Source organism: Leucoraja erinacea, chromosome 24 (assembly GCF_028641065.1).
Source record: "Leucoraja erinacea ecotype New England chromosome 24, Leri_hhj_1, whole genome shotgun sequence".
NCBI classification, from domain to species: domain Eukaryota; kingdom Metazoa; phylum Chordata; class Chondrichthyes; order Rajiformes; family Rajidae; genus Leucoraja; species Leucoraja erinaceus.
In genome coordinates, this window is record NC_073400.1 from 2,156,768 (window position 1) to 2,182,667 (window position 25,900).

The 25,900-nt window shown below is 47.3% G+C and overlaps 1 protein-coding gene across 1 annotated transcript in view; it reads left to right on the forward strand.

Annotated features, from left to right (window-relative positions):
* foxp4 (forkhead box P4) overlaps nucleotides 1–25,900 on the forward strand; it is a 255,301-nt gene that overhangs the window by 164,092 nt on the left and 65,309 nt on the right. Inside the window, 2 exon segments of the mRNA XM_055654369.1 lie at nucleotides 10,969–11,116; nucleotides 23,467–23,671. Coding sequence (XP_055510344.1) covers nucleotides 10,969–11,116; nucleotides 23,467–23,671 — 353 coding nt within the window.

Here is a 25,900-nt window from a genome sequence, read left to right on the forward strand (position 1 = left end):
ACTGAGTTACTCCAGGTTTTTGAGTCTATCTTCAAGCTTTTAGCAAGATTTGCTAATCATAATTTTTTTAAATGCCATCGTTTTCCATTGTTCCAATCGAGGTAGCAAACTTCACACTTCATATTCTGCCACCTCTTTACACAATGACTTAACACGTTTGTGTTACAACAGCTTTGTGTACTTTTCTCAGCTAACTTTACATCTCATTTTGTACCATCAGCAATCTGAAAATATTATGTGCGCATAATTCCTTCGTCTAAGTATAGATACAGATTGGTCGTATCTGCACCTGGAAGATTTGAAACGCTTCCTTTGCCAGCTCCTGCTGTACATGATCCATTTAGTCAAACTCTTTGTCTTCTGTCAATTAACCCATCCACAATCCAGTCTGAAGAAGGGTCTCAACCTGAAACGTCACCCATTCCTTCTCTCCAGAGATGCTGCCTGTCCTAATTTGAGGAAGCACATTATTGCTATTGAGGGAGTGCAGCGTAGGTTCACCAGGTTAATTCCCAGGATGGCGAGACTGACATGTGATGAAAGAACTGGAATTTAGAAGAATATCTTATAGAAACATATCAAATTCTTCAAGGATTGGACAGGCTAGATGCAGGGGAAATGTTCCTGATGTTGGGGGAATCCAGAACCAAGGGTCACAGTTTAAGAATAAGGGGTAGGCCATTTAGGACTGAGATGAGGAAAAACTTCTTCAGAGAATTATGAATCTGTGGAATTCTCTGCCACAGAAGACAGAGGAGGCCAATTTGCTGATGTTTTCAAGAGAGAGTTAGATTTAGCTCTTAGGGCTAAAGGAACCAAGGGATATGGGGAGAAAGCAGGAAGGGGGTACTGATATTAGATGATCAGCCATGATCATATTGAATGGCGGTGCTGGCCTGAAGGGCCGAATGGCCTACTCCTATTTCTATCTTTCTATGTTACTCCAGCATTTTGCGTCTATCCATGCTAAATCAATAGCCCCGATCCCACAAGTCCTGGTGTTGCATCAATTCTCGTGTGGCTCTTCATCTGTTGTCTTCCAAAGATCCAAACATACGCTGTTTACAAATTATCTCCCATGCCAGTTACACAAAACTCACATAGATTTGAATTGTTCCTTTCCTGTGATTAGCAGCTCTCACTTGTGTGAAGGGGAAGAGCAAACTCTACAAAGATCAGTTTGTTTTATTGGGTGGAAGGGATCCCTGTGCTGCTTAAATGGAATGATTGAGGTCTTCATTGATTACCATCAAGTTTATGCTTCACACTGACATTAAAACAGCTACTTTGATGTCACATCAGAGCTTTTTTCTTTGGCTGGTTTGGGCTTTTATGTTGCAATTTTATTTTCAGTTTTTTCTCTAATGGTACACAGTGAAAATTACTGGAAGGTTCTTTTTAAAGATTGCAGGAAATAGGAGCAGAAGAGGAGAGGCAGATGGCTGAGTGACATTTCTTATCTCAGTCCCACTTTCCCCCCAGGGTTCTCATATTCCTTTCCTTCCTCGCTGTGCAAAATTGCATTGCGTTCCAATGGGCCCAGATTAATGAACAGTTTCACCAGCCCTCCATCCAGAACCCTAAAGCTCGAGATCAGAACAGCCGGGGCCCAGCCACAACTTACATTACAGCGAGACCAAGCGCAGCCTCGCCGATCATTTCGCTGAACACCTCCGCTCAGCCCGCAGCCCGCCTAAACATTCCCTGATCTCCATGTTGCTAAACACTCCCCCTCACATCCCCACACTGACCTTTCTGTCCTGGGGCCTCCTCCACTGTCAGAGTGAGGCCCAGCGCAAATTGGAGGAACAGCACCTTATCTTATATTTCACCCCAGCGGTATGAATATTGATTTCTCTAACTTCAAGTAACACTTGCTTTCCCTCTCTCTACATCCCTCCCCCTTCCTAGTTCTCCGACCAGTCTGACCATATTCCTAATTAAATGTTCTCTTTGTAGACTTCGTTGTCACCTTCCCCTAGGTAACTATGATCTATTCTCCATTTTCCTTGTATTCATCCCCTTTAATCTCTCCTTTTCACACCTTACCTTTTCATATCTCTGTGTCTCCCTCTCCCCTGACTCTCAGTCTGAAGAAGGGTCTCAACCTGAAACGTCACCCATTCCTTCGATCCAGAGATGCTGCCTGTCCCGCTGAGTTATAACCATATAACCATATAACAATTACAGCACGGAAACAGGCCATCTCGGCCCTACAAGTCCGTGCCGAACAACTTTTTTTTCCCTTAGTCCCACCTGCCTGCACTCATACCATAACCCTCCATTCCCTTCTCATCCATATGCCTATCCAATTTATTTTTAAATGATACCAACGAACCTGCCTCCACCACTTCCACTGGAAGCTCATTCCACACTGCTACCACTCTCTGAGTAAAGAAGTTCCCCCTCATGTTACCCCTAAACATCTGTCCCTTAATTCTGAAGTCATGTCCTCTTGTTTGAATCTTCCCTATTCTCAAAGGGAAAAGCTTGTCCACATCAACACTGTCTATCCCTCACGTAGGGTTGTAGGTGTTGGCTGGTCTGGTAAGCAACTAGTGAGAGACATCTTTGCCACGATGATCCTGAGAAGAGGAAGGTGTGGTGAAATATGTAGGAAGGGCAGCACGGTGGGGCAGTGGTAGAGTCGCTGCCTTACAGTGCTTACAGCGCCAGAGACCCGGGTTCGATCCTGGCTACAGGTGCTGTCTGTACGGAGTTTGCATGTTCTCCCTGTGACCTTCGTGGATTTTCTCCGAGAACTTTAGTTTCCTCCCGCACTCCAAAGACGTACAGGTTCGTAGGTTAATTGCCTTGGTATATATGTATAAATTGTCCCTAGGTGTGTAGATAGTGTTAGTGTGCAGGGATCGCTGGTCGGTGCGGACTCCGTGAGCCGAAGGGCCTGTTTCTACACTGTATCTCTAAACTAAACTGAACTGCAGATGCTGATTTACACCGAAGATAGATACAAAATGCTGGAGTAACTCAGCGGGACAGGCAGCATCGCTGGAGAGAAGGAATGGGTGACATTTTGGGTTGAGACCCTTCTTCTTGACCCGAAACATCACCCATTCCTTCTCTCCAGAGATGCTGCCTGTCCCGCTAAAGTGGGGTGAAAGTCAGCCTTGTTTCCTGCTCCTTATCAATCATCGGGGACCACTGCCAGACATTTTACATGTGGGAAGAGATGGGATCCGTCCACTAAACATTTCAAATCAGTTTTGAAATGTAATGTCCCTGGGAAGTCGGACATTTAAGCCTCCTTCCTACTTTCTGTGATGGCACATTAGGGTCATTGATAGTCATATACATTTACAGCATAGCAACAGGCCCTTTGGCCCACCACATATATGTCAACCATTGTGTCTAACTATCCTAATCCCACTTGCCTGTGTGAATCCCTTTCCCCTCACTGGCAGCTCATTCCAGCCACCCACTGCTCTTTATGTGAAAATCTTACTGGTCACACTCCCTTTAAACTACCTCCCTCTCACCTTCAACCCACACCCTCCAGTTTTAGATCCCCCTCCCCCCATTACAGGAACCAGCCTCTGTCTAACTGCCCTATCTATGTATCTACAAAACCCCTTAATTGTATACACTTCTATCATGTCACCTATAACCATATAACCATATAACAATTACAGCACGGAAACAGGCCATCTCGACCCTTCTAGTCCGTGCCGAACACATAATCTCCCCTAGTCCCATATACCTGCGCTCAGACCATAACCCTCCATTCCCTTCCCATCCATATAACTATCCAATTTATTCTTAAATGATAAAAACGAACCTGCCTCCACCACCTTCACTGGAAGCTCATTCCACACAGCCACCACTCTCTGAGTAAAGAAGTTCCCCCTCATGTTACCCCTAAACTTCAGTCCCTTAATTCTCAAGTCATGTCCTCTTGTTTGAATCTTCCCTACTCTCAGTGGGAAAAAGCTTTTCCACGTCAACTCTGTCTATCCCTCTCATCATTTTAAAAACCTCTATCAGGTCCCCCCTTAACCTTCTGCGCTCCAAAGAATAAAGCCCTAACTTGTTCAACCTTTCTCTGTAACTTAGTTGCTGAAACCCAGGCAACATTCTAGTAAATCTCCTCTGTACTCTCTGTACTACCCAAGAGCTCTCCCGAGTTTAAAAAAAAATCAAACTCGTGGTAAGTACGTAGCTGGCACGTCGGAGCTCGGGACGTCTCGTAACGCTAACGGCAGGTACTCGGGAAACGCGGTCACTCGGGAAACGCGTATTTTCAACGTTGAAAAATGTCCACGAGAGCCCCGAGTACCTACGAGCGGCTATTACGGTAATTCTCCGAGTTTGAATCAGGGGAAACTCAGAAGAACTCTTGAATTACCTCGTACAGTGGGACCGGCCCTTAAGATTGACCTAAAAGGTCTCATTGCATCATTTTGCTGAAACATCCACAGCAGTAGAGTTATATTGGGTAAATTTGGGCCAGTTTTTACCTTTGAACCAAGAGCTATGAAATGCTGAGACGGTGGCCATGTTTGTAGCGTATTCACTGCCCTGTTTCACAACGTGTGACTTCACTCCAAGATCTATTTCACCGCTGCCACCCGCTTCAAGGTGTGTGCTGGTCATGAAGCTGATCTTCCTTGGGCAAACAGTGCATCAGATCGTGTGTGTAGGAAGTGTGTGTTGGATATCCCACTGAATTACTGCAGCATCAGATCAGGAGCTCAGCTCTCCTCTTCTGCTGCTCCCCAAAGTCCTCTCGGAATCAGTACATAGAAACATATTAAATAGGTGCAGCAGTAGGACTTGTAGGGCCGAGATGGCCTGTTTCCGTGCTGTAATTGTTATATGGTTATATGGTTATAGCAGTAGGCCATTCGGTCCTTCAGCCAGCAATTCAATATGATCATGGCTAACATCCAAAATCAGTACCCCGTTCCTGCTTTCTCCCCATATCCCTTTGATTCCGTTAGCCCTAAGAGCTAAATCTAACTCTCTCTTGAAACCATCCAGTGAATTGACCTCTGTCAATGAATCTGTGTGAATCTGTGGCAGAGATTTCCACAGATTCACAACTCTCTGGGTGAAAACGTTTTCCCTCATCTCAGTTCTAAATGGCCGACCCCTTATTCTTAAAGTACGTGGGCAATGGGAATGCAGCAGCTGGCACCTGCAGAGTTACCACAAGGGTCCGTTGCTTCAGCAGAGGAAGGAAAACATTGAAAAACAAGTGGCGTATTTCAGGGGGTTAAAGTTGACGTTTAAACAGCAGGTCTGACGCCAAGTTCTGAGTCACTCAGGACCCAGATTTAATGAACTGCCGCTGTCAGTCTTGTACGATACACAGAAACTTGGGTTGATGTGCTCATAAATCAACTTGACAAGCCTGTTACCCCGCTAGCTTTAGTCACTGAACTGAATCTAATGTAAACAGAATACAGACAAAACGTGTTAAAGGAGTGAAGCCCATCAACGAACACCCAGCATCTTCAAATGTATTACACTCCCTCCAAGGAAATGGCCTTGACCCTCTCCCCTCTCCTGGGAACTCCTGTCTGTGTTGGTTTATAAGCAGTTTGGCCATATTGCAGATTTGGATCAAGAACCATTTCCTTCTTCAGCTTCTAAAGATCTCATCTACCACAGTGATACAGCCCATATTTCACTGGGTATATCAGAGAGGTGTTTATCATTCCTCCCGCTGCTGAACCCTGCAGTATCCTTTATCACAGTAACATCTCTGGACCTTATCACTTAATACTGTGCCAGTTTTCTGCTGCCATTTCGGGCTGATATCTTTGACAGCTTTTGATTTACCTCAGAGAGTCCGTAGTTATTGAAAGGAGGGGTGATTGTGGGGCATAAGCTACAGGAGGCCAGACTTTCAAAAAAAAAACTTTCTTTATTGCATGCAAATGTTATTAGCTTTGGGATGAGGGATTTTATTGAGTTTCAGAAATATTTTCAGAGCAACTGTAGAATGAAGAGTGAAGCCCTTTTTACACTCGTGGGCTGGATATTCTATAGGGTGGATATCAGGGTTGACTTCAGCAACACTGATTCAGTAAACACTCCCAGGTCAGGAGCAGCGTGGGTTAGACAGAGAATGAAGTCCCTCTACACTGGAGCACAGAGGGAGCAAAGCTCCCAAGTCACAAGAAGCCGCAGATGCTGAAATCAGGAGCAGAAAGCAAACTGCTGGAAGGATTTAACAGGTCTAGCAGCATCTGCGGAGGTCATGTCTTGCATCAGGACCGAGAGTGTAGAGGGGGAAAAAAAGATGCAAGGTGCTGGAGTAACTCAGTGGGGCAGGCAGCATTTCTGGAGAAGGTGGATTGGTGAGATTTTGGGTCAGGTCTAAACCTGAAATGCCATCTATCCATACTCTCCAAAGATGCTGCCTGACCCGCTGAGTTACTCTGCGTCACGTACAACGGCAGAGTTATTGATTTATTCTCCAGCGCAACTTTTCATATGTTTACTTTTCAATACTTATTGATGCCAGAACAATCCCAACTAATTAGCAACTTTAAACGGCAGCGTTTATCAGCTAGAAGTGAGCCTTTGTCTGACATAAACTGACTCCTTACAAGATGGGAGGAGATGGGAGAGGAATCAGAACCCACTCAGTCAGAGCCAGGACCTCATGGGACAGATGTGTTGGGTTGCAAGTTTGGGCTTTGAGTTCATGTTTAGTGTCTCGTTCCCCAAGCTGATGTGTCAGTGCTCCCACAGACAGCATACCTGTTGTCTTCACATCCCTGATCAATCAGGGATGGAGCATCTTGGGAGGAGAGAGAGTCGGATCTATTGACAGAGTTGGCTAAATGAGAGAGCCAAACAGTTTGGAGTCACTTGGAGTAATTCCGTGCATGCCTGTCGTGGAAATGGCAGATAGCGGAGTCGGGGGATATGGGGAGAAGGCAGGAACGGGGTACTGATTGTGGATGATCAACCATGATCACATTGAATGGCGGTGCTGGCTCGAAGGGCCGAGTGGCCTACTCCTTGCACCTATTGTCTATTGTCTTTGTTCAATTCTCGTTTCCTGGGGAGACCGGCTAGGAGATTTTGTCCTAATATGTGTTAGTGCCGGGACCCATTGGTAATATATTCATACTTAATACATTCAGATAAGATGTGTCAGTGCAGTGGCAGGGTTCAAGCAGCTGGGCTGTGCCTTGGTAATCTGGTTTACTAACACATCGCTGGGGACTATGTTAATAGGCCACAGAGGGTTGCTCGTTAGTGAAGCCATCACCACAAAAGCCAGCTTCACAAAAAAAGCTGTACATCCTTAGTTTAAAATGTATGAAAGCTCGAATCCTATATTCATAAGAAATAACGGGAACAAGCCATTAGGAGTAAATTTTTACACCAAGAATAATGAACAGTAGATTTGGCACAATTAAGGGACAATCAGGAAATTCCTCTGGAGGCCTCACCAGGTCAAGGAAACAGGAAGAGGATGCAAGTAAACTGCTGCAATAGAGGTGGGAGTGGAGGGTGTAGAAGGAGGGGAGGGGGAGGGCAGGGGAGGGGGGGGGGGGTAGGAAAGAAAGAGGAGGAGAGGGCAGGGGAGGGGAGGGTAGGGGAGGGGGGAGGGGAGGGGGGGAGGGGAGGGGGAGGGAGAGGAGGAGAGGAGGAGGGGAGGGCAGGGGAGGGTAGGGTAGGGGGGGTAGGGAGGGGAAGGGGGAAAGGAAGAGGAGGAGAGGGCAGGGGAGGGTAGGGTAGGGTAGGGGAAGGGAGGGGAGCATGTGGTGGGAAAGGAGGAGAGGGCAGGGGAGGGGAGGAGAGGGGAGGGTGCAAATGAAGAGGAGGGTTTCACTTATACCTGGACATTTTGGTTGGGGATGTCATGGGTGGAGCTCCAGAGACAACAATAATAATAATAATAATAATACATTTTATTTGTATAGCGCTTTTCAAGGACTCAAAGTCGCTTTACATGGTGAGTCAAGAACAAAACAAAATAGAGCAGTAAGACAAAGATGCAAAGGGGAGGGGGACATGGGACTAAGGGTATGCAGAGGTGAAGAGATGGGCCTCGAGGCGGGACTGGAAGATGGTGAGGGACTCAGAAGTTCGGATCAATTGTGGGAGGGAGTTCCAGAGCCTGGGAGCTGGCCTGGAGAAGGCTCTGTCTCCAAAAATGCCGAGGTTGAATTTCAGAATGGAGAGGAGACCGGCTGAAATGGATCTGAGGGACCGTGAGGGTTGGTAGGGGGAGAGGAGGTCAGTGAGATAAGGGGGGGGGGGGCAAGTGGTTGAGGGCTTTGTAGGCGAGGACCAGGATTTTGTAGATGATCCGGTGGGAAATGGGAAGCCAGTGAAGTTCTTTGAGGACTGGGGTGATGTGGTGCCTGGATTTGGTGTGGGTGATGAGTCGGGCGGCTGCATTCTGGACCAGTTGGAGTTGGTTGATGTTGCTGGAATTAATGCCAAAGAGAAGAGTGTTACAGTAGTCCAGTCAGGAGGAGATGAAGGCATGGATGAGTCTTTCAGCAGCGGGGGGTGTGAGAGAGGGCCTGATTTTGGCAATGTTGCGGAGGTGAAAAAATGATGTTTTGACAACATGGCGGAATTGAGGCTCAAGGGAGAGGGTTGAGTCAAAGATCACGCCAAGGTTGTGGGCCTGAGGAGATGGGGAGACAGTGGTGCCGTCAATAGTGAGAGTGGGGTTGTTAATTTTGGTAAGTGTTGATTTGGAGCAAATGAGGAAAAATTCTGTTTTGTTACTGTTTAATTTAAAGAAGTTGAGTTGCATCCAAGACAATAGACAATAGACAATAGCTGCAGGAGTAGGCCATTCGGCCCTTCAAGCCAGCACCGCCATTCAATGTGATCATGGCTGATCATCCACAATCAGTACCCCATTCCTGCCTTCTCCCCAAATCCCCTGACTCCGCTATTTTTAAGAGCCCTATCTAGCTCTCTCTTGAAAGCATCCAGAGAACCGGCCTCCACCGCCCTCTGAGGCAGAGAATTCCACAGACTCTCCACTCTCTGTGAGAAAACGTGTTTCCTCGTCTCCGTTCTAAATGGCTTACTCCTTATTCTTAAAAACTGGGAACATCATAGGAGAAACCTCCTGTATCATTGATGGAGGCAGGCCATTGGTGGGACCAGGACCACACAAAAGCTAGTCAGTCGGCGGGACCTTGCCCGAAGGCCCGTTGGTCAGCGGGGATCAGGAACCCAGCCAAAGGCTCGGTGGAGTCCGCCTGAAGGCTCGTCGGCCGGCGGGACCTCCAACGGTCGGAGGGGACGGGGAACCCGCACGAAGATTCGGCTGACGGCGTAACCGGGAAGGAGCTGGAGAAGTCAGACGGGAGGAGCAAGGACCAGTGGGAGGGTGAACCGGGGTGATGCCTTCAGCACCTTCAGGTCGGCTGCAGGAGGCGACCCCGGGACACAAAGATGGCCGGGAGAGGAGAGGAGAGGAGAGGAGAGGAGAGGGACGACGGTTTGCGGGAACTGCTCCAGTACATTGAGCGTGCGGGCCGATCGGACTTTGTACTTTGAATAATGGCGCCAAAGATGGTGGCGTTAGGGTTGCCAACTTTCTCACTCCCCAAATAAGGGACAAAAAGTCAAAATAAGGGACAAATTCCCAACGGCAATTCGTTGACAGACTTGGCCGTGGCTGGGTGAATGATGAGTTGACCCGGGTGCTGGACTACACACAAAGCCCAGCCCGCCGGGCCAGCTGAGGCGTTTTGGCCCGCGCGACATCGCTCGCAAAGTCCGGCGCCCCATCCAACTCATGAACTGATGATCGGCCATGAGAAGGAGGGGTGGTGGTGTCGGCAGTAAGCGAAGGTCCGGAGGTTGGACAGCTGGCTGGGCTGCCGACCGACGGGGCCAGGGGCGGGGCACTGCTGGTGCTGCTGCTGCACTCCACGGGCTGCACTACGTCGGGATGAGTGAGGCGGGGCTGGATGCGGCGCTCTGACCCGACAGCCCCCTCGAACTGAGTAGTAGCGGTCAAATATGGGACAAGGGCGGTCCCGTATGGGACAAAGCAATTTAGCCCAATATATGGGATGTCCCGGCTATTACGGGTCAGTTGGCAACCCTAGGCACTGCCCACGTGTGTAATATATGCAACATGAATCTCAGTGTGCAGTTGTAGATGTGACAAATAAACATTTTACCACCAACCCTCACCAGCCCACTCCCCATCTCCAGACAGACGGTCAGAAGCAGGGAACAATCTGCCGTTTACTCTCTCTGACCTTGACTGGGAGGGGCATAGACCCCCGCCTCACAGCACAACCAACAACCTCCCCTGAGGCTAGAGTTAATCATGGAACTTAATCCTAATAACGCTACTTAAGTTTAATGTTAATGTTACAGGTAGTTATTGCAAATGTTAACATGGTAGACAAAAATGCTGGAGAAACTCAGCGGGTGAGGCAGCATCTATGGAGCGAAGGAAATAGGCAACGTTTCGGGCTGATGCAGGGTGGGGTGGGGGGGGGGAGGGAAGGAGAAAGGAAGAGGTGGAGCCAGAGAACTGAGGGAGAGCTGAGAAGGGGAGGAGACAGCAAGGGCTACTGGAAATTGGAGAAGTCAATGTTCAGGCCACTGGGAGGCAGACTGCTAACATTGAGCATACAAGCCACACTCTGACAGATCAATAGATCACTCTACATCCTACAGCTCAGAGTGCATGCTTTAGTTTATCTGGGCTGAATTCAGGCAGGGTAAGAACAGCTGGGATCTTGATGGGTATCTGGCAGCTCCCTGTTGCAGAGTGCAAGACCCCAGGCTCAGCTGTGATGAGTGTGATAGTCCCCAAAGCGTTACTTGCTGGGTTTCAGAATGAAGGGCATTAGGGTTAGGGTTAGGCATATGCAGGGTGCATGGGCCCACCACTAGTGCACACTGGTGGTAGCAGGGGGAAGCGCAGGTTTTTGCCCTGGTTGCGTGCTGCAGGCATGCGGATGCTGATGGCCTCTTCCTCTCTCCGCTCTGCAGCAACTGGGCAACAAGCAGCTCGCTTTCCAGCAGCAGATCCTTCAAATGCAGCAACTGCAGCAGCAGCATCTCCTCAACCTGCAGCGACAAGGCCTGGTGACCCTCCAGCCCGGACAGCCCACCCTCCCACTACAGACCCTGGCACAAGGTAAGGTCATCCCCATGTCCCCTCTCACCCACCGGCACGTGCCCACCACCATTAGCACCAAACCACCACAAAACACGAGGCTTAAGGCAATGCTACTCACTTCTTGGAGGAAGAGCATCTCACATTTCACTTGGACAGCTTACAACCCAATGGAATGAACGTTGATTTCTCTAATTTCAAGTAACTCCTGCACTCCCTCTCTCCCCCACCCCCCCTCTCCCACCCTAGTCATCCAATCAGTTCCACTGTTCATACCCTTGTATCCCTTTTGTTATCACACCTTCCCCAGCCAACAATGGGCCAATATGGGCTCCACCTTTCCTGAGGTCATCTGTTGCTCAGCCTGATGTGTTCTGGCATTTTCTCGCCCCCCAGCCCCCCCCCCCCCCCCCCCCCCCCCCCCCCCCCCCCTCTACTTTCAGTCTGAAGAAGGGTCTCGACCCGAAACGTCACCGATTCTTTTTCTCCAGAGATGCTGCCTGACCCGCTGAGTTAATGCAGCATTTTGGGTCTATCTTCTGTTTAAACAACGTCTGCTGTTTCTTCCTCCTCTTCATATTTCCATTCTCCCCCACATTCACATCCCTCCCCCTGGATAGGCCACTCACTAAGTAACTTACAGATGACAATTAATCTACCAACCTGCACATCTTTCGGATGTGGTGGGAAACCGGAGTATCCGGAAGAAACCCACATGGTCCCAGCAAAAACATGCAAACTCCACACAGACAGCACTGGAAGCCCTGGAGCTCTGAGGCAGCAGCTCTACTGGCTGAGCCACTGCATCTCTCCTCTCCCAGCCTTGGTCAATCACAACAGACTATAAGTTTCACTGCCGTGTTTTATACTGATTCCAACACTGTGTATAAAACCATTCTCCATCCTAAACTCCAGTACAACCAACTGCTTTCATCACTTACTGGTGGACAGGTACTGGTGGACAGGTACTGGTGGACAGGTAAGTAAGTAAGTAAGTTTATTGGCCAAGTATTCACATACAAGGAATTTGCCTTGGTGCTCCGCCCACAAGTAACAACATGACATACAGTGACAGTTACGAATGACTCAGAAAACACTAAACATTAATAACAATAAAACATTAATGTTAAAACACCATTGAGCAAGCAAGTGAACCACCAAAATACCAGATCAAAGGGAGGCTACAGATTTTTGGCTGTTGAGTAGAGCTACTACTCGTGGATAATGTTTATGTCTGGCTGTGGCAGCTTTGACAGTCCGGAGTTGCCTTCCAGAGGGAAGTGATTCAAAGAGTTTGTGGCCAGGGTGAGAGGGGTCAGAGATGATCTTCCCCGCTCGCTTCCTGACCCTTGCAGTGTACAGCTCATCAATGGAGGGAAGGTTGCAGCCAATAACCTTCTCAGCTGATTCGCTGCAGCCTCCAGGTGTCGTGCGTGGTGGCTGAGGCAAACCAGACCATGATGGAGAAGGTGAGGCCAGACTCTACAATGGCCGCGTAGAATTGGACCATCATTGCCTGTGGCAGATTGTGCTTCCTCAGCTGCCGCAGGAAGTACATCCTCTGTTGTGCCTTTTTGACTGCAGAGTCGATGGTAGCCTCACACCTAAGGTCCTTGGAGATGATGGTTCCAAGGAACTTAAAAGACTCCACAGATGTGAATGTGGTGTTGTTGATGGTGAGTGGGTGAGGGGAGGGGGAGCTCTCCTAAAGTCTACAATCAATTCCACTGTCTTAAGAGCATTGAGCTCTAGGTTATTGTGAGGGCACCAGGACACCAGCTGTGACACTTCCTGTTTGTAGTGGACAGGTAGTGGACAGATAGTGGACAGGCAATTGTGAACAGGTAGCCAACTGCCACAAAGCCTGACCATACAAATGTGATCTGCAAACTCAAACCCTTCTGATTTGGGGTCCTGGTAATGAGTGGAGTCAGTGTAGGTCCAGGGACTTCAGAGCTAACTCTGGGTCAGTGGTTGGTGTGCGTACGGCCCTTCCTCCAATGCCCAGCTCAGTCCAAAGCCACCAGCTGCCCCTGGGCATAGCTGGAGCCACAGGGTGGTAGGCCCAGGCTGACCAGCAAGCGTTGCCCAACCCCAGTCAGGCTCGCATCTGACTGTAACCCCAGACACATGAAGTAGAAGCTCTGTCTATGCTCTGGTGTGCGAGGAAGCAGGTAGGAAAATATACCCATGGATACCCTGGGGCGAACTTGGAGAAATGCAACATCCCGAATGACTCTGCGAACCTTGGGTAAGACCAGTCAAAGTGGGAAAGGAACATTCAGGGCTGAGAATCTAATGCCCCTGTCCCACTTAGGAAACCTGAACGGAAACCTCTGGAGACTTTGCGCCCCACCCAAGGTTTCCGTGCGGTTCCCGGAGGTTTTAGTCAGTCTCCCTACCTGCTTCCACTACCTGCAACCTCTGGCAACCACCTGCAACCTCTGGGAACCGCACGGAAACCTTGGGTGGGGCGCAAAGTCTCCAGAGGTTTCCGTTCAGGTTTCCTAAGTGGGACAGGGGCATCAGGGTTACTCATCGGGAGACACAGAGGGAGAGCAGAGCTCCTCACAAACTTCTCACCATGAGCCTCCCGCTCTGCTTAGGAGACATGTGGCTTCTCCATCAATTTATCAGCCAACTCCTAACCAACGAAACCAGAGTCATCATTGTCCAAGAGAGGTTGACTGAAGAGAGGAAGAAGAGAAGTTGAGGATTTCTTGAAATAAATGTGATTGGGAGGTGTTTAGGCCACATGAATTTTACAGCAGGTTTACCCCCATCAAGTTTTAGCGCAAGAGTCTGTGCATCACTAATGCAACGTATGGTGTGTGATTATTATCTATCCCTGTGATGCTTGCTCCTTTTCAATCCTTGGTTTTCATCCCCATTATTTGCACCAGAATGCTGTTTTCTTCAATCACAAAATGGGGACGTCCACAGTTGTAGCTTGGACAGTTAATCTGCTGACTGGATGGCTGGTGGACAATGGTTGGGTCAGGTCACTATACAGAGCTCCCTTGCCTATTTTGTACACCTTTGACAATTGCTTCAACCAGCAGAATAGGTAGAAGGGACATCATTTCAAAATGGTTCGAAAAAGCTTATCTATTGCTATTTATGTTGCACTGTTTGGATGTGACCCTGTAATGCAAGTCTAATTATCAAATACACAGATTATATTGATTATTTTAAGTAATCCAGAGTAACCAACTTGGCTAATTGATCCAAAGAATTTGTGCTTAAACCCTACAATGACAGATTGAGAATTCAAATCGGATTTGTCAAAATAAATCCACTTATTTAGGAAACAGTATTTGTGTTGATGGTGTTAAGACTATCTGATTGTTATAAACCCCCAATTAGCTCAGCGGTGTCATTTACTGTAGCAGAGGAAGCTGACACCATTACCTGAGATAGACACAAAATGCTGGAGTAACTCAACGGGACAGGCAGCATCTCTGGAGAGATGGAATGGGTGATGGTTTTGGGTCGAGACCCTTCTTCTGACTGAGAGTCGGGTGAAAGGGAAAATTAGTGATGTCGTGAGATATAGAACAAATGAATGCATTACCTGCTGCAGGTTACATGTACTCTCAGTTCCACAACATTGCAGAGGTCACCCAGCCAAGCACTCAGTCCTGGCCACAATGTATGGCAATCATGTCACCCTCTGAGAATAATAATAATAATAATAATAACTTTATTTATAAAGCACTTTAAACAACTGCAGTTGCCACAAAGTGCTGTACATGAGAACTCATGGACAAGAAGTTATTACAAACTATTAAAAACTGTAAAACAAAAAATTAAAAGACATTAAAAGCACTAAAAACAGGAGCAATGTCTCAGCCAGTGTCGAAAGCCAGAGAATAAAAATGAGTTTTTAGGGTGGATTTGAAGATGGACAGTGAGGGGGCCTGTCTGATGTGCAACGGCAAGGTGTTCCAGAGTGCCAGAGCAGCAACAGAAAAGGCTCTATCCCCTCTGAGCTTCCGCTTAGACCCTGGTACCTCAAGGAGCAGCTGATCAGCTGACCTGAGGCACCGGTCAGGAGCGTATGGGTGGAGCAGCTCAGAGAGGTAAGGCGGGGCGAATAACGAGGAAGGCCCATCTTTGCTCTTTTGTCCAGAAATAGCCTCAAGTTTCCAACACGGAATTCGCTTTTAACATGTTTCTCCGTTTAAAAAAAAAGAAGGACCAATTCAAATTGGCTCTTGAGGTGCTTTTTGTCAAAGAGAGAATGCATAACTCGTCAGACATTGGCAATGATAGCATTGACCCACATTCTCATGATTCTAATTTCCACTTTAAGCTCTGTTCTTTTAACGATTCCTCTTGATATGTTAAATTAGGCAGTGCCTGTATCCCCAAATGCATCTTGCCACCACGATTTTTCATTCAATCAAAGGATACGGTGATGGGTTAGGCTTGGTGCCTGGGGCTACAGTCTTAACAACACAAAAACCACCTCAGATAGTTTCTCTTTCCCCTTTGTTGTGGTCTAATTAAAATATTTCCTCCAACTCAATATTTTGAAAACAATTACTGATTATTTATATCTGCACTAGAAAAGTCACAATTAATGATTTTGATACAACTGGAGACTAGCGACTAATAGGAGATTCAACCTTTAGATTTAATAAGTGCGGGCCGATCTTGCCTTGGTAACTATCAGGAAGTAATGTCGCTCTAATTAGTGTCATACAGAGAGATACTGAACTCATTCAGCCACTGTCACAACTCAACTAATGGCCAGATCCTCCCTCTACCCTCACTAATTGCTCAATTCCACTTCACACTCAAAATCCTTCTCTCGCCAACAGTCATTTGAAAACTTCACTGCACAGAAAATAAAATCATTTGCTGTTTATCATTTTACTGTTTATGAGAGCTTTCTGCGCACAAATTAGCTTCCAAATTTCCTGTGTCACAACAGTGGCCTAACAAGTTAGCCCGTAACGCACCTAAATGTTTCATCAAGGGCCGTGAAGGTACTGTAACGATTCAAGTCTTTCCTGTCCGTTTTACCGAAGGTAGACACAACATGCTGGAGTAACTCAGCGGGCAAGGCAGTGTCTATGGAGAGAAGGAATGGCCGATGTTTCGAGTCGAGACCCGTCTCTGTCCATTTTAGCCATCTCTCCACAATATGTTACCATCTATTCCCAGTAATTCCACCAAACCTTCACAACATTAGGAAATTAGAGATTAATCTTCTCGGCTTTCCAGGTGCGGCAGAGGTTCACCTGCACCTCCTCCAACCTCATCTATTGCATCCACTGCTCTAGGTGTCAACTGCTCTACATCAGTGAGACCAAGCCTAGGCTTGGCGATCGTTTCGCCCAACACCTCCGCTCGGTTCGCATTAACCAACCTGATCTCCCGGTGGCTCAGCACTTCAACTCCCCCTCCCATTCCCAATCTGACATTTCTGTCCTGGGCCTCCTCCATGGCCAGAGTGAGCACCACTGGAAATTGGAGGAGCAGCAGCTCATTGGGCAGTTACACCCCAGCATTGACTTCTCCAAGGTAGTCCCTACTTTCCCTACTTTCTCCTCCCCTTCTTAGCTCTCCCTCAGCCCACTGGCTCCACCTCTTCCTTTCTTCTCCCCACCCTCCCCTCACATCAGTCTGAAGAAGGGTTTTGGCCCGAAACGTTGCCTATTTCCTTTGCTCCATAGATGCTGCCTTACCCACTGAGTTTCTCCAACATTTTTGTCTACCTAACATCTTCTAGGCTTTGCTTTTGGGAGAAAATTAATAACATAGAAACAGAGAAACATAGAAAATAGGTGCAGGAGTAGGCCATTCGGCCCTTCGAGCCTGCACCGCCATTCAATATGATCATGGCTGATCATCCAACTCAGTATCCTGTACATGGCTGATCATCCAACTCAGTATCCTGTAAGGGACGGAGGAAGCTGTTTCACTTTCCTGGAATAGTTTCCTTGATTAATTTTAAGTTATTGGAGATGAGAAAACACCTGTTTTACCTGGTCAAGGTGCCTGGAGGTAAGAAGTTGTTTGATGAGACGGAGTCACACAGATGGAAACTGACCCCTCAGCCCACTGAGTCCACACTGAGCACATTTACACTCAGCTGGTCCCATGTTATTGTCCCCGCACTCCTATCAAATCCTCTCCCCCCAATTCAACCACTTGGCTGGGGGCAATATACAGTGGTCATTTAACCTAGTTACCATGTGTAGGAAGGAATTGCAGATGCTAAAGAGACATAAAACGCTGGAGTAACTCAGCGGGACTGAGTTAACCTAACTACCAGTTGTCTATCCTAGCTACCAGTTCCATCTTTGGGATGTCATCAAGAGTTTGTCCACGTGGATAAAATGGCCCTCATCCCAATTGTATGCTGCATGACCTAAACTTGGCAAAAATAGTATGTATTCAACATGTGGCCCAGATGCCTCTGACAAGAATGGAATAACATCAGAACGGATGATGAATGCCTTGTGATAAAAGCAGTACATTAGTTAGCACCAGTCCACTAACGATGATGATGGTGCATCTTTGACATGGTCCTGTTTGGAGAGAAATGCTTCATCTGGGCTTGCTTTTCCTGCTGTGGGGGACTAGGCCTGTCCGTGACAGGGAGACCCTCCCACAGGTGAGGTTGTCTCTGGCCGTTGGATTGGAGAGTGTGTTGCTATTGTCATTGACCACTTAGTGGCGTTGGTGCCTGGTCACCAGGGGCTTGAACTGCCTAGGCCTACGTGATCTCCCGGTTGTCAAACACTTTAACTCCCCCTCCCAATCCCACACTGACCTCCCTGTCCTGGTCCTCCTGCATTGTCAGAGTGAGGCCCAGTGCAAATTGGAGGAAGAACACCCCATACCGTATTTCGCTTGGGCAGCTTACAACCCAGCAGTATGATATAGATTTCTCCAACTTCAAGTAACCCTTGCATTCCCTCTCTCTCCATCTCTTCCCCCACCCTAGTTCTCCAACTAGTTTCACTGTTCCTCGAATTAATTTTACTCTGTGTGCCTCCTTATCACCTTCCCGTCAGCTAACCATGTACCATTCCACATTTCATTATCATCGACTGCATGGATCTGTCGTTTTCACACCTGACCCCTCCATATCTCTAGACTCCCTCTCCCCTGACTCTCAGTCTGAAGGAAGGTCTAGACCCAGAAAGTCACTCATTCCTTCTCTCCAGAGATGCTGCCTGTCCCGCTGAGTTACTCCAGCGTTTTGTGTTTATCTCAAACTGTCTATCTTGCTGTTTTGGTTTTCAGATGAATTCTGATGAATTCTGATGAATTCAAGCTGATGACTTCCTCATATAATATCAGAGGTGCTGATGACTTCTTGAATGATAAAAGTGCAGATAGACACAAAATGCTGGAGTAACTCAGTGAGACAGGCAGAATCTCTGGAGAGAAGCAATGGGTGACGTTTCGGGTCGAGACCCTTCTTCAGAGGTTGGGCAGTACGCCATATCCAACTGCTCAAGGATACAATGCTGATCAGGATGTACAGTGGAAGGAGTTAGCGAGTTGTGCCACTTCATCTAAACCAGAGTTATCAGTTATCGCTCTCGAGGAGATACTGTCGCCGTTTTGATTAAAAATAAAATGTGTGTTTGATATCCAGACATTGAGTAGAAACAACATTTCATGGAAGACTTCCTCTCCTCTGGTCGTGTAGAGATGAGGGAGGGAAGTCTGGGAAACACAGCTATCAGACAAGACACAGCAAAAGTGACATAGGCATCAACTGGAGGGGGATTTCAGATGAGGAATTAATGCAGGAATATATGATTTGTATTCTACCTACCCGAAGAAATGCTCAAGTGATGTTGCATTTGCCAACGCCATTGTTACAACTTATTTTTATTAAAGTTATGCAACAGTTTATTTTCCATATTATGCTCAACAAGAGCTGATTGCGAAGCCCAGGCTATTTTGTACTGTGGAATTTACCACTGGGTTGTTATCACTCATGTTTGGTTTTATATATATACTAGACCAAGTGGGACCTGTTGGGTCCTGTCCTCTCAACGCGTGGTTGCGGAGGGCGGCCTGCTGTGTCACACACACCCTAATCACCCCCCACAGACATTAACCACCCCGCTTGATATTACATTAATATTATTAATTCCCTCCTTTTACCCCATCCCCGCCTTATCCACTCACGCATAGCACCTCAACTCGCAGGCGCATCTAGAGAGGAAGAGGGAGGGGGGTAGAAAGAGAGGGGCAGAGAAAGAGAGGGGACTGAGACATAGAGAGAGGGGGGAGGTCCGGGCCGAGCCGAGGGGGGGGGGGGGGGGGAGGGAGGAGGAGAGAGAGAGGGGAGGAGAGAGGGGGGGAGGAGAGAGGGGGGGAGAGAGAGAGAGGAGAGAGAGAGAGGGTGAAGAGGCTGGGGGGGAGAGAGAGGAGAGGGGGAGAAATGAGAGGGGAGATACCCGCGCAGAGGCACGAGTGGGCGAGCGAGTCGGCAACAAACCAACGCAGTCTTCAGCTATGATCTTTGGACTTCAGTCGACAGGGCAACTTTTGAACATCGAGGGGAGGGGTGGGGGGGTGGGGGCTGATGTCAGTTACAGAGCGAGCAGATGGCAGGCAGGCAGATCCATTGTCATGTCATCAGCGAAAAAGTGGCATTTTGATTTCAAAGTTTGATAGGACTTGTAAGCATTATTATTAATAACTCAAGAAATAAAGCACGGAATTTTCAGGTAAGCCGATTTCGTACTCCAGGGGGTAAATCTCTACCAGAATATGGAATTTATTTTCCTTTCGCACATTGCTTTTTCGAGTAGATATGAAAACACACAAAGAAACAAATAAATAAACACACACACACACACACACACACACACGACTGGCAGGGGAGGGGATCGATCTGCGCACGCGCATTTTTAAAGAATTTTAAACCTCGGTAACTTTTACATTAGACCACCGATCGGAACGAAACTTGGTGCAATCACAGCACATGAGAACGGTGAGTAAGCTGGCGAAACATCGTAGTGCTACCGTGTACTGTTTTTGCGCAAATAGAAAGACCGTGCAAACCGGAAGATAACAAGATCAGAGCTTTCATTATGTATATAAAAAATATAATTATATTAAATATAATATATATAAATATAATATAATAATATAGTACATATAAAATATATATAGATAGAATATATAGAATAGAGAGATAGATAGTTAGAGAGAAAGACAGGTAGAGAGGTAGTGAGACAGACAGACAGACAGACAGAGACAGACAGAGACAGACAGAGACAGACAGACAGACAGACAGACAGAGAGACAGACAGACAGACAGACAGACAGACCTCCCCCCCCATCCCACCCCGTCCCCCCAAAGGAAAGTTTTGGAAATGAAACCTCTCCCCAATGCCACCCCTCCACAATGGAAAAACCTCCACCCAAGAAATCTTGTTTTTTTAAATAAGATTAGCGATCCCAGATTTGCTGCTAAATGAGATTCCATTGTGATCTACCCATTCCCTAAAGGCAACCCGTTCCCCAATGCAATAATCACCCATAGCTCACAACTGTGCAGGCACGGCTCATACACTTCCTCCCCCTCATGTTCACCCTCCCTCTTCTCTCACCTCTTCTCCTCCCCTCCTCCATTCCTTCACCTCTCCTTTCCCCTACCCTCAGTCACACCCTCCCTTACGTCTCCCCTTTCGAACTCCCCCACTAAAGACAATGTTTAAATAACATTTCTTCTCCTCCCCTCCCAACTCACTACCTCTCCTTACAACAATGTAACAAATCTCCACTTGCACTGGTTGGAGTTGATCCCAACACTGTTGATTGGCAGCTGAGATCCCATTGTGATGTCATTGTCGGGTGTTGGAATGTTCACGGCAGCGTATGTAAATGAGATCCCATTGTGATTGGAGGACTGTGAGATCCCATTATGACGTCATAGGTAGAAACTGCCAGAATCTCCCATCAACTGTCAGAGCATCTGTCAAGTTATTCTTCTCAAAGTGAGGTTTTCTAAACTTTTAAATGTCAATAAGTTGTGAAATATAACATAAATCTGAACGAAACTTGACACAAAACAACCAGAGGACAATTGTGATTAAGGTGGTGCAAACATTTTAGCGCTATCGTGTACTGTTTTGCCGCAGTTCCAGGAGTACATACGGATAGATAGATAGATAGATAGATAGATAGATAGATAGATAGAATATGAGAGTTTTAGTAATATACTAGACTAAGTGGGACCCGTTGGGTCCCAGTATCACACAGGAGGGCTGAACCCCCAACACAATATTCCACCTCTCCACCTCTCCACCAAACACTAGTATGGGTGTTGTGGGACTGATTTCCAGAAGACTAGTATGGACATTGTGGGCCGAATGGATTCTTGGGCTTGCGGCTCAGTCACTCAAGCCTGTTTTGCTGGCAGCTCACTCACTCACGGCTGGTGGGCTGGCAGTTGACTCACGGCTATTCCTTGAAATTACATTTCTAGCAGGGTGCAAGGCCACTAAAGACATAGAGTCGTGACCTCTCCCTCCTCCAACTTGCAGAGACTGAGTCACGCCCACACTTCTGGGTTTTATAGTCCCTCCCCCGTCATGGGGCATGGCCTTCATGGCATGATTGACAAGAGAGAATCTCAATATTTTTCAAACACTAATAACTTTTTTATTTTTCATCGATGGGTAAAATCCTCGGCACCTGATGAGCGGAGGGGGACTGAGAAAGATGGCCAAAAATCACAGCCGTACGTGATAGCGTGGTAGCGTTTTTTCTAAAATCAATATAAAGCGCAAACAGGAAGTGATCAAGATTAGACTTTTAATTATATAGAAGAAGGCAAGGCAACATTAATTAGGCAAGACAACTTTAATTAGGCAACACAGCTTTAGCATCTTGCAAACCCAAGGCAACACAGCTTTAGCAGTTCCAAACCAAAGGCAAAATAGCTTTAGCATTTCAAAACTATATTTCCAAACCACATTAAGGGCACTGACAGGTCAGTAAAATCACTCACAGTTTAGTAGACATGTGTTCAGTGTTATTCACAGCTCAGACTGAGAGACGTGACTCTCTCGCTCCCCCATCTTGCAGAGACTGACTGAGGCACTCAACACCTCCGGGTTTTATGGTCCCTCCGGAAGGGGTGTGGCCTTCAGGAGAGAGAATCTCAAAAAATGTTAAACACTGATAACTCTTTCATCGATGGGAAAAATCCTCTTGTCCTGCGGAGGGGGACTGAGTAAGATGGCCAAAAATCACAGCCGTAAGTGGCAGCATTTTTTCTAAAATCAATATACAGAACAACAGGAAGTGGTCAACATCACACTTTGAGTAATATAGAAGATAGATAGATAATGACCGAAGAAGGGTCTTGACCTAAAACGTCACCCATTCCTTCTCTCCAGAGATGCTGCCTGTTCCGCTGAGCTACTCCAGCATTTTGTGTCTACCTTAATATATAAACATATTTATATATATATCTGTGTGTGTGTTTACATATATATTGAATGTTGAACACACACATTGAACACTTTTTAATTATATTGTTTACAGAGTTCTATGTTTACATACACTGTTATGCTATAGTTCCTGGTTCTATCTGGGAGATATGACGATAACATACTCAACTCTTGACTAGTAAACATACAGGGGCTTGCAGCGGATATGTAATGTACATGCCATATTCTTTAGGAGAACCCGACTCATCCATTGCATCTTACGAGCAAATCCCAACTCAGCCCCACCCCTTACTTTCCATCTAACTTCCTCCAATGCACCAATCTCTGCACTCCTCCATTTTAGTTTCTTGCTCATCCCCAATTTCCATCACCCCTCTGTATACCTTGCATCCAAACTCTGGAATTCTTTCCCTAAGTCCTGCCATCTCTCTAACCCCAATCCATCTTTAACAACCTTCTTCAAACTTTATTCCCTGTGAAAGGTATTGTTCTGCTGTCTATTAGAGTTTAGAGATGCAGCATGGAAACAGGCCCTTCAGCCCACTGAGTCCATGCCAGCCATCGATTACCCGTTCACACTAATTCTATGTTATTCCCACTCCCTACACACTGAGAGACAAGATGCGGAGGCCGATTAACCTACAAACCCGTATAGTTTTGTGACGTGGGAGGAAACTGAAGCAGGGAAACCCATGTGGTCACAGGGAGATCGTACAAACTCCACACAGACAGTAGCCGAGGTCATGATCGAACCGTGTCTCTGTCAATCTGAGGCAGCAGCTCTACCCGCTGCGCCAATGTGCTGTCCTGTGTCAAGTTTATTGGGTAACACAACTGTGGACATTTGATTGAATGAGAGTGCTGTTGTGTGTGTTGCAAGTGTGTTAATGCTGTTCTCCTGCACTGCCTCTGTGGTGTCTTTTGCAGCAATGTGTCCAGCAGACTTTCAGCAATTGTGGAAGGAAATGACGGGGGTCCAAAGCATGGAAGACACTCTGAAGAGTGAAAGCCTCGACCTCTCAACCAACAGCTCCACCTCCGGCTCCTTCCTGGCCCCCAAGATCTCCCCTTCGATACCCCACCACTCCCTGCTGAATGGACAGAGTTCGATCCACACTCCAAAGAGAGAAAGGTACGTCAAACCTAATGTGATTCTGACTTGTAAGGCAATTTTAATTAGGCAAGGCAACTTTAATTAGGTAAGGCAACTTTAATTAGGCAAGGCAACTTTAATTAGGTAAGGCAACTTTAATTAGGTAAGGCAACTTTAATTAGGTAAGGCAACTTTAATTAGGCAAGGCAACTTTAATTAGGCAAGGCAACTTTAATTTTGTAAGGCAACTTTAATTTGGACCGTACAGGTTTCCCACGCAAGTGTTCCGTGGTTCTTGTTCAGCGGTGGCTTGTGAGGGACGCTGAAACCAGAAGAGGCCCCTCACTCCAACTCAGTCAGTCTGTCGTTGAGTTCGGAGACATCCTCACCCCACTTGCCTGTCCTTCATCCATTTTCTGAGTTAGACAAAAGTGCTGGAGAGACTCAGTGGGTGCAGCAACATCTATGGAGCGAAGGAAATAGGCAACGTTTCGGGCCGAAACCCTTCCGGGTTTCGTCCCGAAACATTGCCTATTTCCTTCAGGGTTTCGGCCCGAAAAGTTGCCTATTTCCTTTGCTCCATAGATGCTGCTGCTGCACCCGCTGAGTTTCTCCAGCACTTTTGTCTACCTTCGAGTTTCCAGCATCTGCAGTTCCTTCTTAATCCATTTTCCGAGTGGTCTCTCCTCCAGTGAAGTTCATCGCTTTCACTATTTGACATGCCCGCTGCACCAGGGGGAGGTTGTCAGACGTGGGGCACTGGTATTGGGGTGATGGACCTCAGACCGCTCTCTTTTACACTTTCAGTCTCCCCAAAGCCTCAATATGGCTTTGACTCTCAACTCCCAATTACCTGAAGCTTGATACAGCCTTCAGAAGGTTAGGCACTCCCTTCCTTCCATCTACCGGGGCTGAAGGGGGCTGTTTAATGGAACATTCCACCAGTGCAGACCGCTCCCCCACCCTGAATTACAGGCTGTGGTCTCCAGTTGGAGTGAGGGGCCTCTTCTGGTTTCAGCGTCCATCACAAGCCACCGCTGAACAAGAACCACGGAACACTTGCGTGGGAAACCTGTACGGTCCAAATTAAAGTTGCCTTACCTAATTAAAGTTGCCTTGCCTAATTAAAGTTGCCTTACAAAATTAAAGTTGCCTTGCCTAATTAAAGTTGCCTTACCTAATTAACTACCGAGATACAGGCTGTGCTTAAAAACTGACCACATTGACTCAATAACTCCTTCTACCCCAATGATGATGGGACCAGACCTACCCAATATTCCAGTTGGCCATAAAATGGTGTCAGTCATTGTGACCACACTGACCAGTCACTCTGTGACCACACTGACCACTCACTCCCTGTGCCCACACTGACCCATTATCCCTGTGTTCATACTGACCCATCATGTTCCCCATGTTGGGGGAGTCCAGAACCAGGGGCCACAGTTAAAAAATAAGGAGTAAGCCATTTGGAACGGAGACGAGGAAACACTTTTTCTCACAGAGAGTTGTGAGTCTGTGGAATTCTCTGCCTCAGAGGGTGGTGGAGGCAGGTTCGCTGGATACTTTCAAGAGAGAGCTAGATAGGGCTCTTAAAAATAGCGGAGTCAGGGGATATGGGGGATGGCAGGAACAGGGTACTGATTGGGGATGATCAGCCATGATCACATTGAGCTGGCTCGAAGGGCCGAATGGCCTCATCCTGCACCTATTGTCTACTGTCTATTGTCATCCCAGTGACCACATTGACCCATTATCCCAGTAACCACACTGACCAGTCACTTATTAGTCCATCAGATCTAAAATCTCCAGGCTCCCCCTGACCAATGATCCCGACCCTGACCTAATGACACCAAGACCACACTGACCAATGAGCTAAGTCACCCCACAAGTCTATGGTGATTTGACCCCAGACTCTGGTGCAGTCACGGCAGAGACTTAATGACTCTGGTTGTAAATATATTTCCTGCATTGGACATAGCCAAGGTTAAGCTCCCCCTTCACACTCAGACCTTGGTCTACACAGGACACAGTGAGAGGGGAATTGGATGAACTGCCTGTAGACCCATTGTCCATGGTCAACCACACACCAGCGGAAGGTCAGGTCACCTACAGTACAGACCAATGTTCACACAGCCTATGGTATCTCCACCAGGGGGGGAGCTGCAGTCCTGCGGACCCTCGGACTCTCGACCTTGCACACTCAGGCAAGGCCCCGCGTTGAATATTCTCAGCTTTCTTTGAACAGAAAGCCTCAGTGAGCTCCCTTGT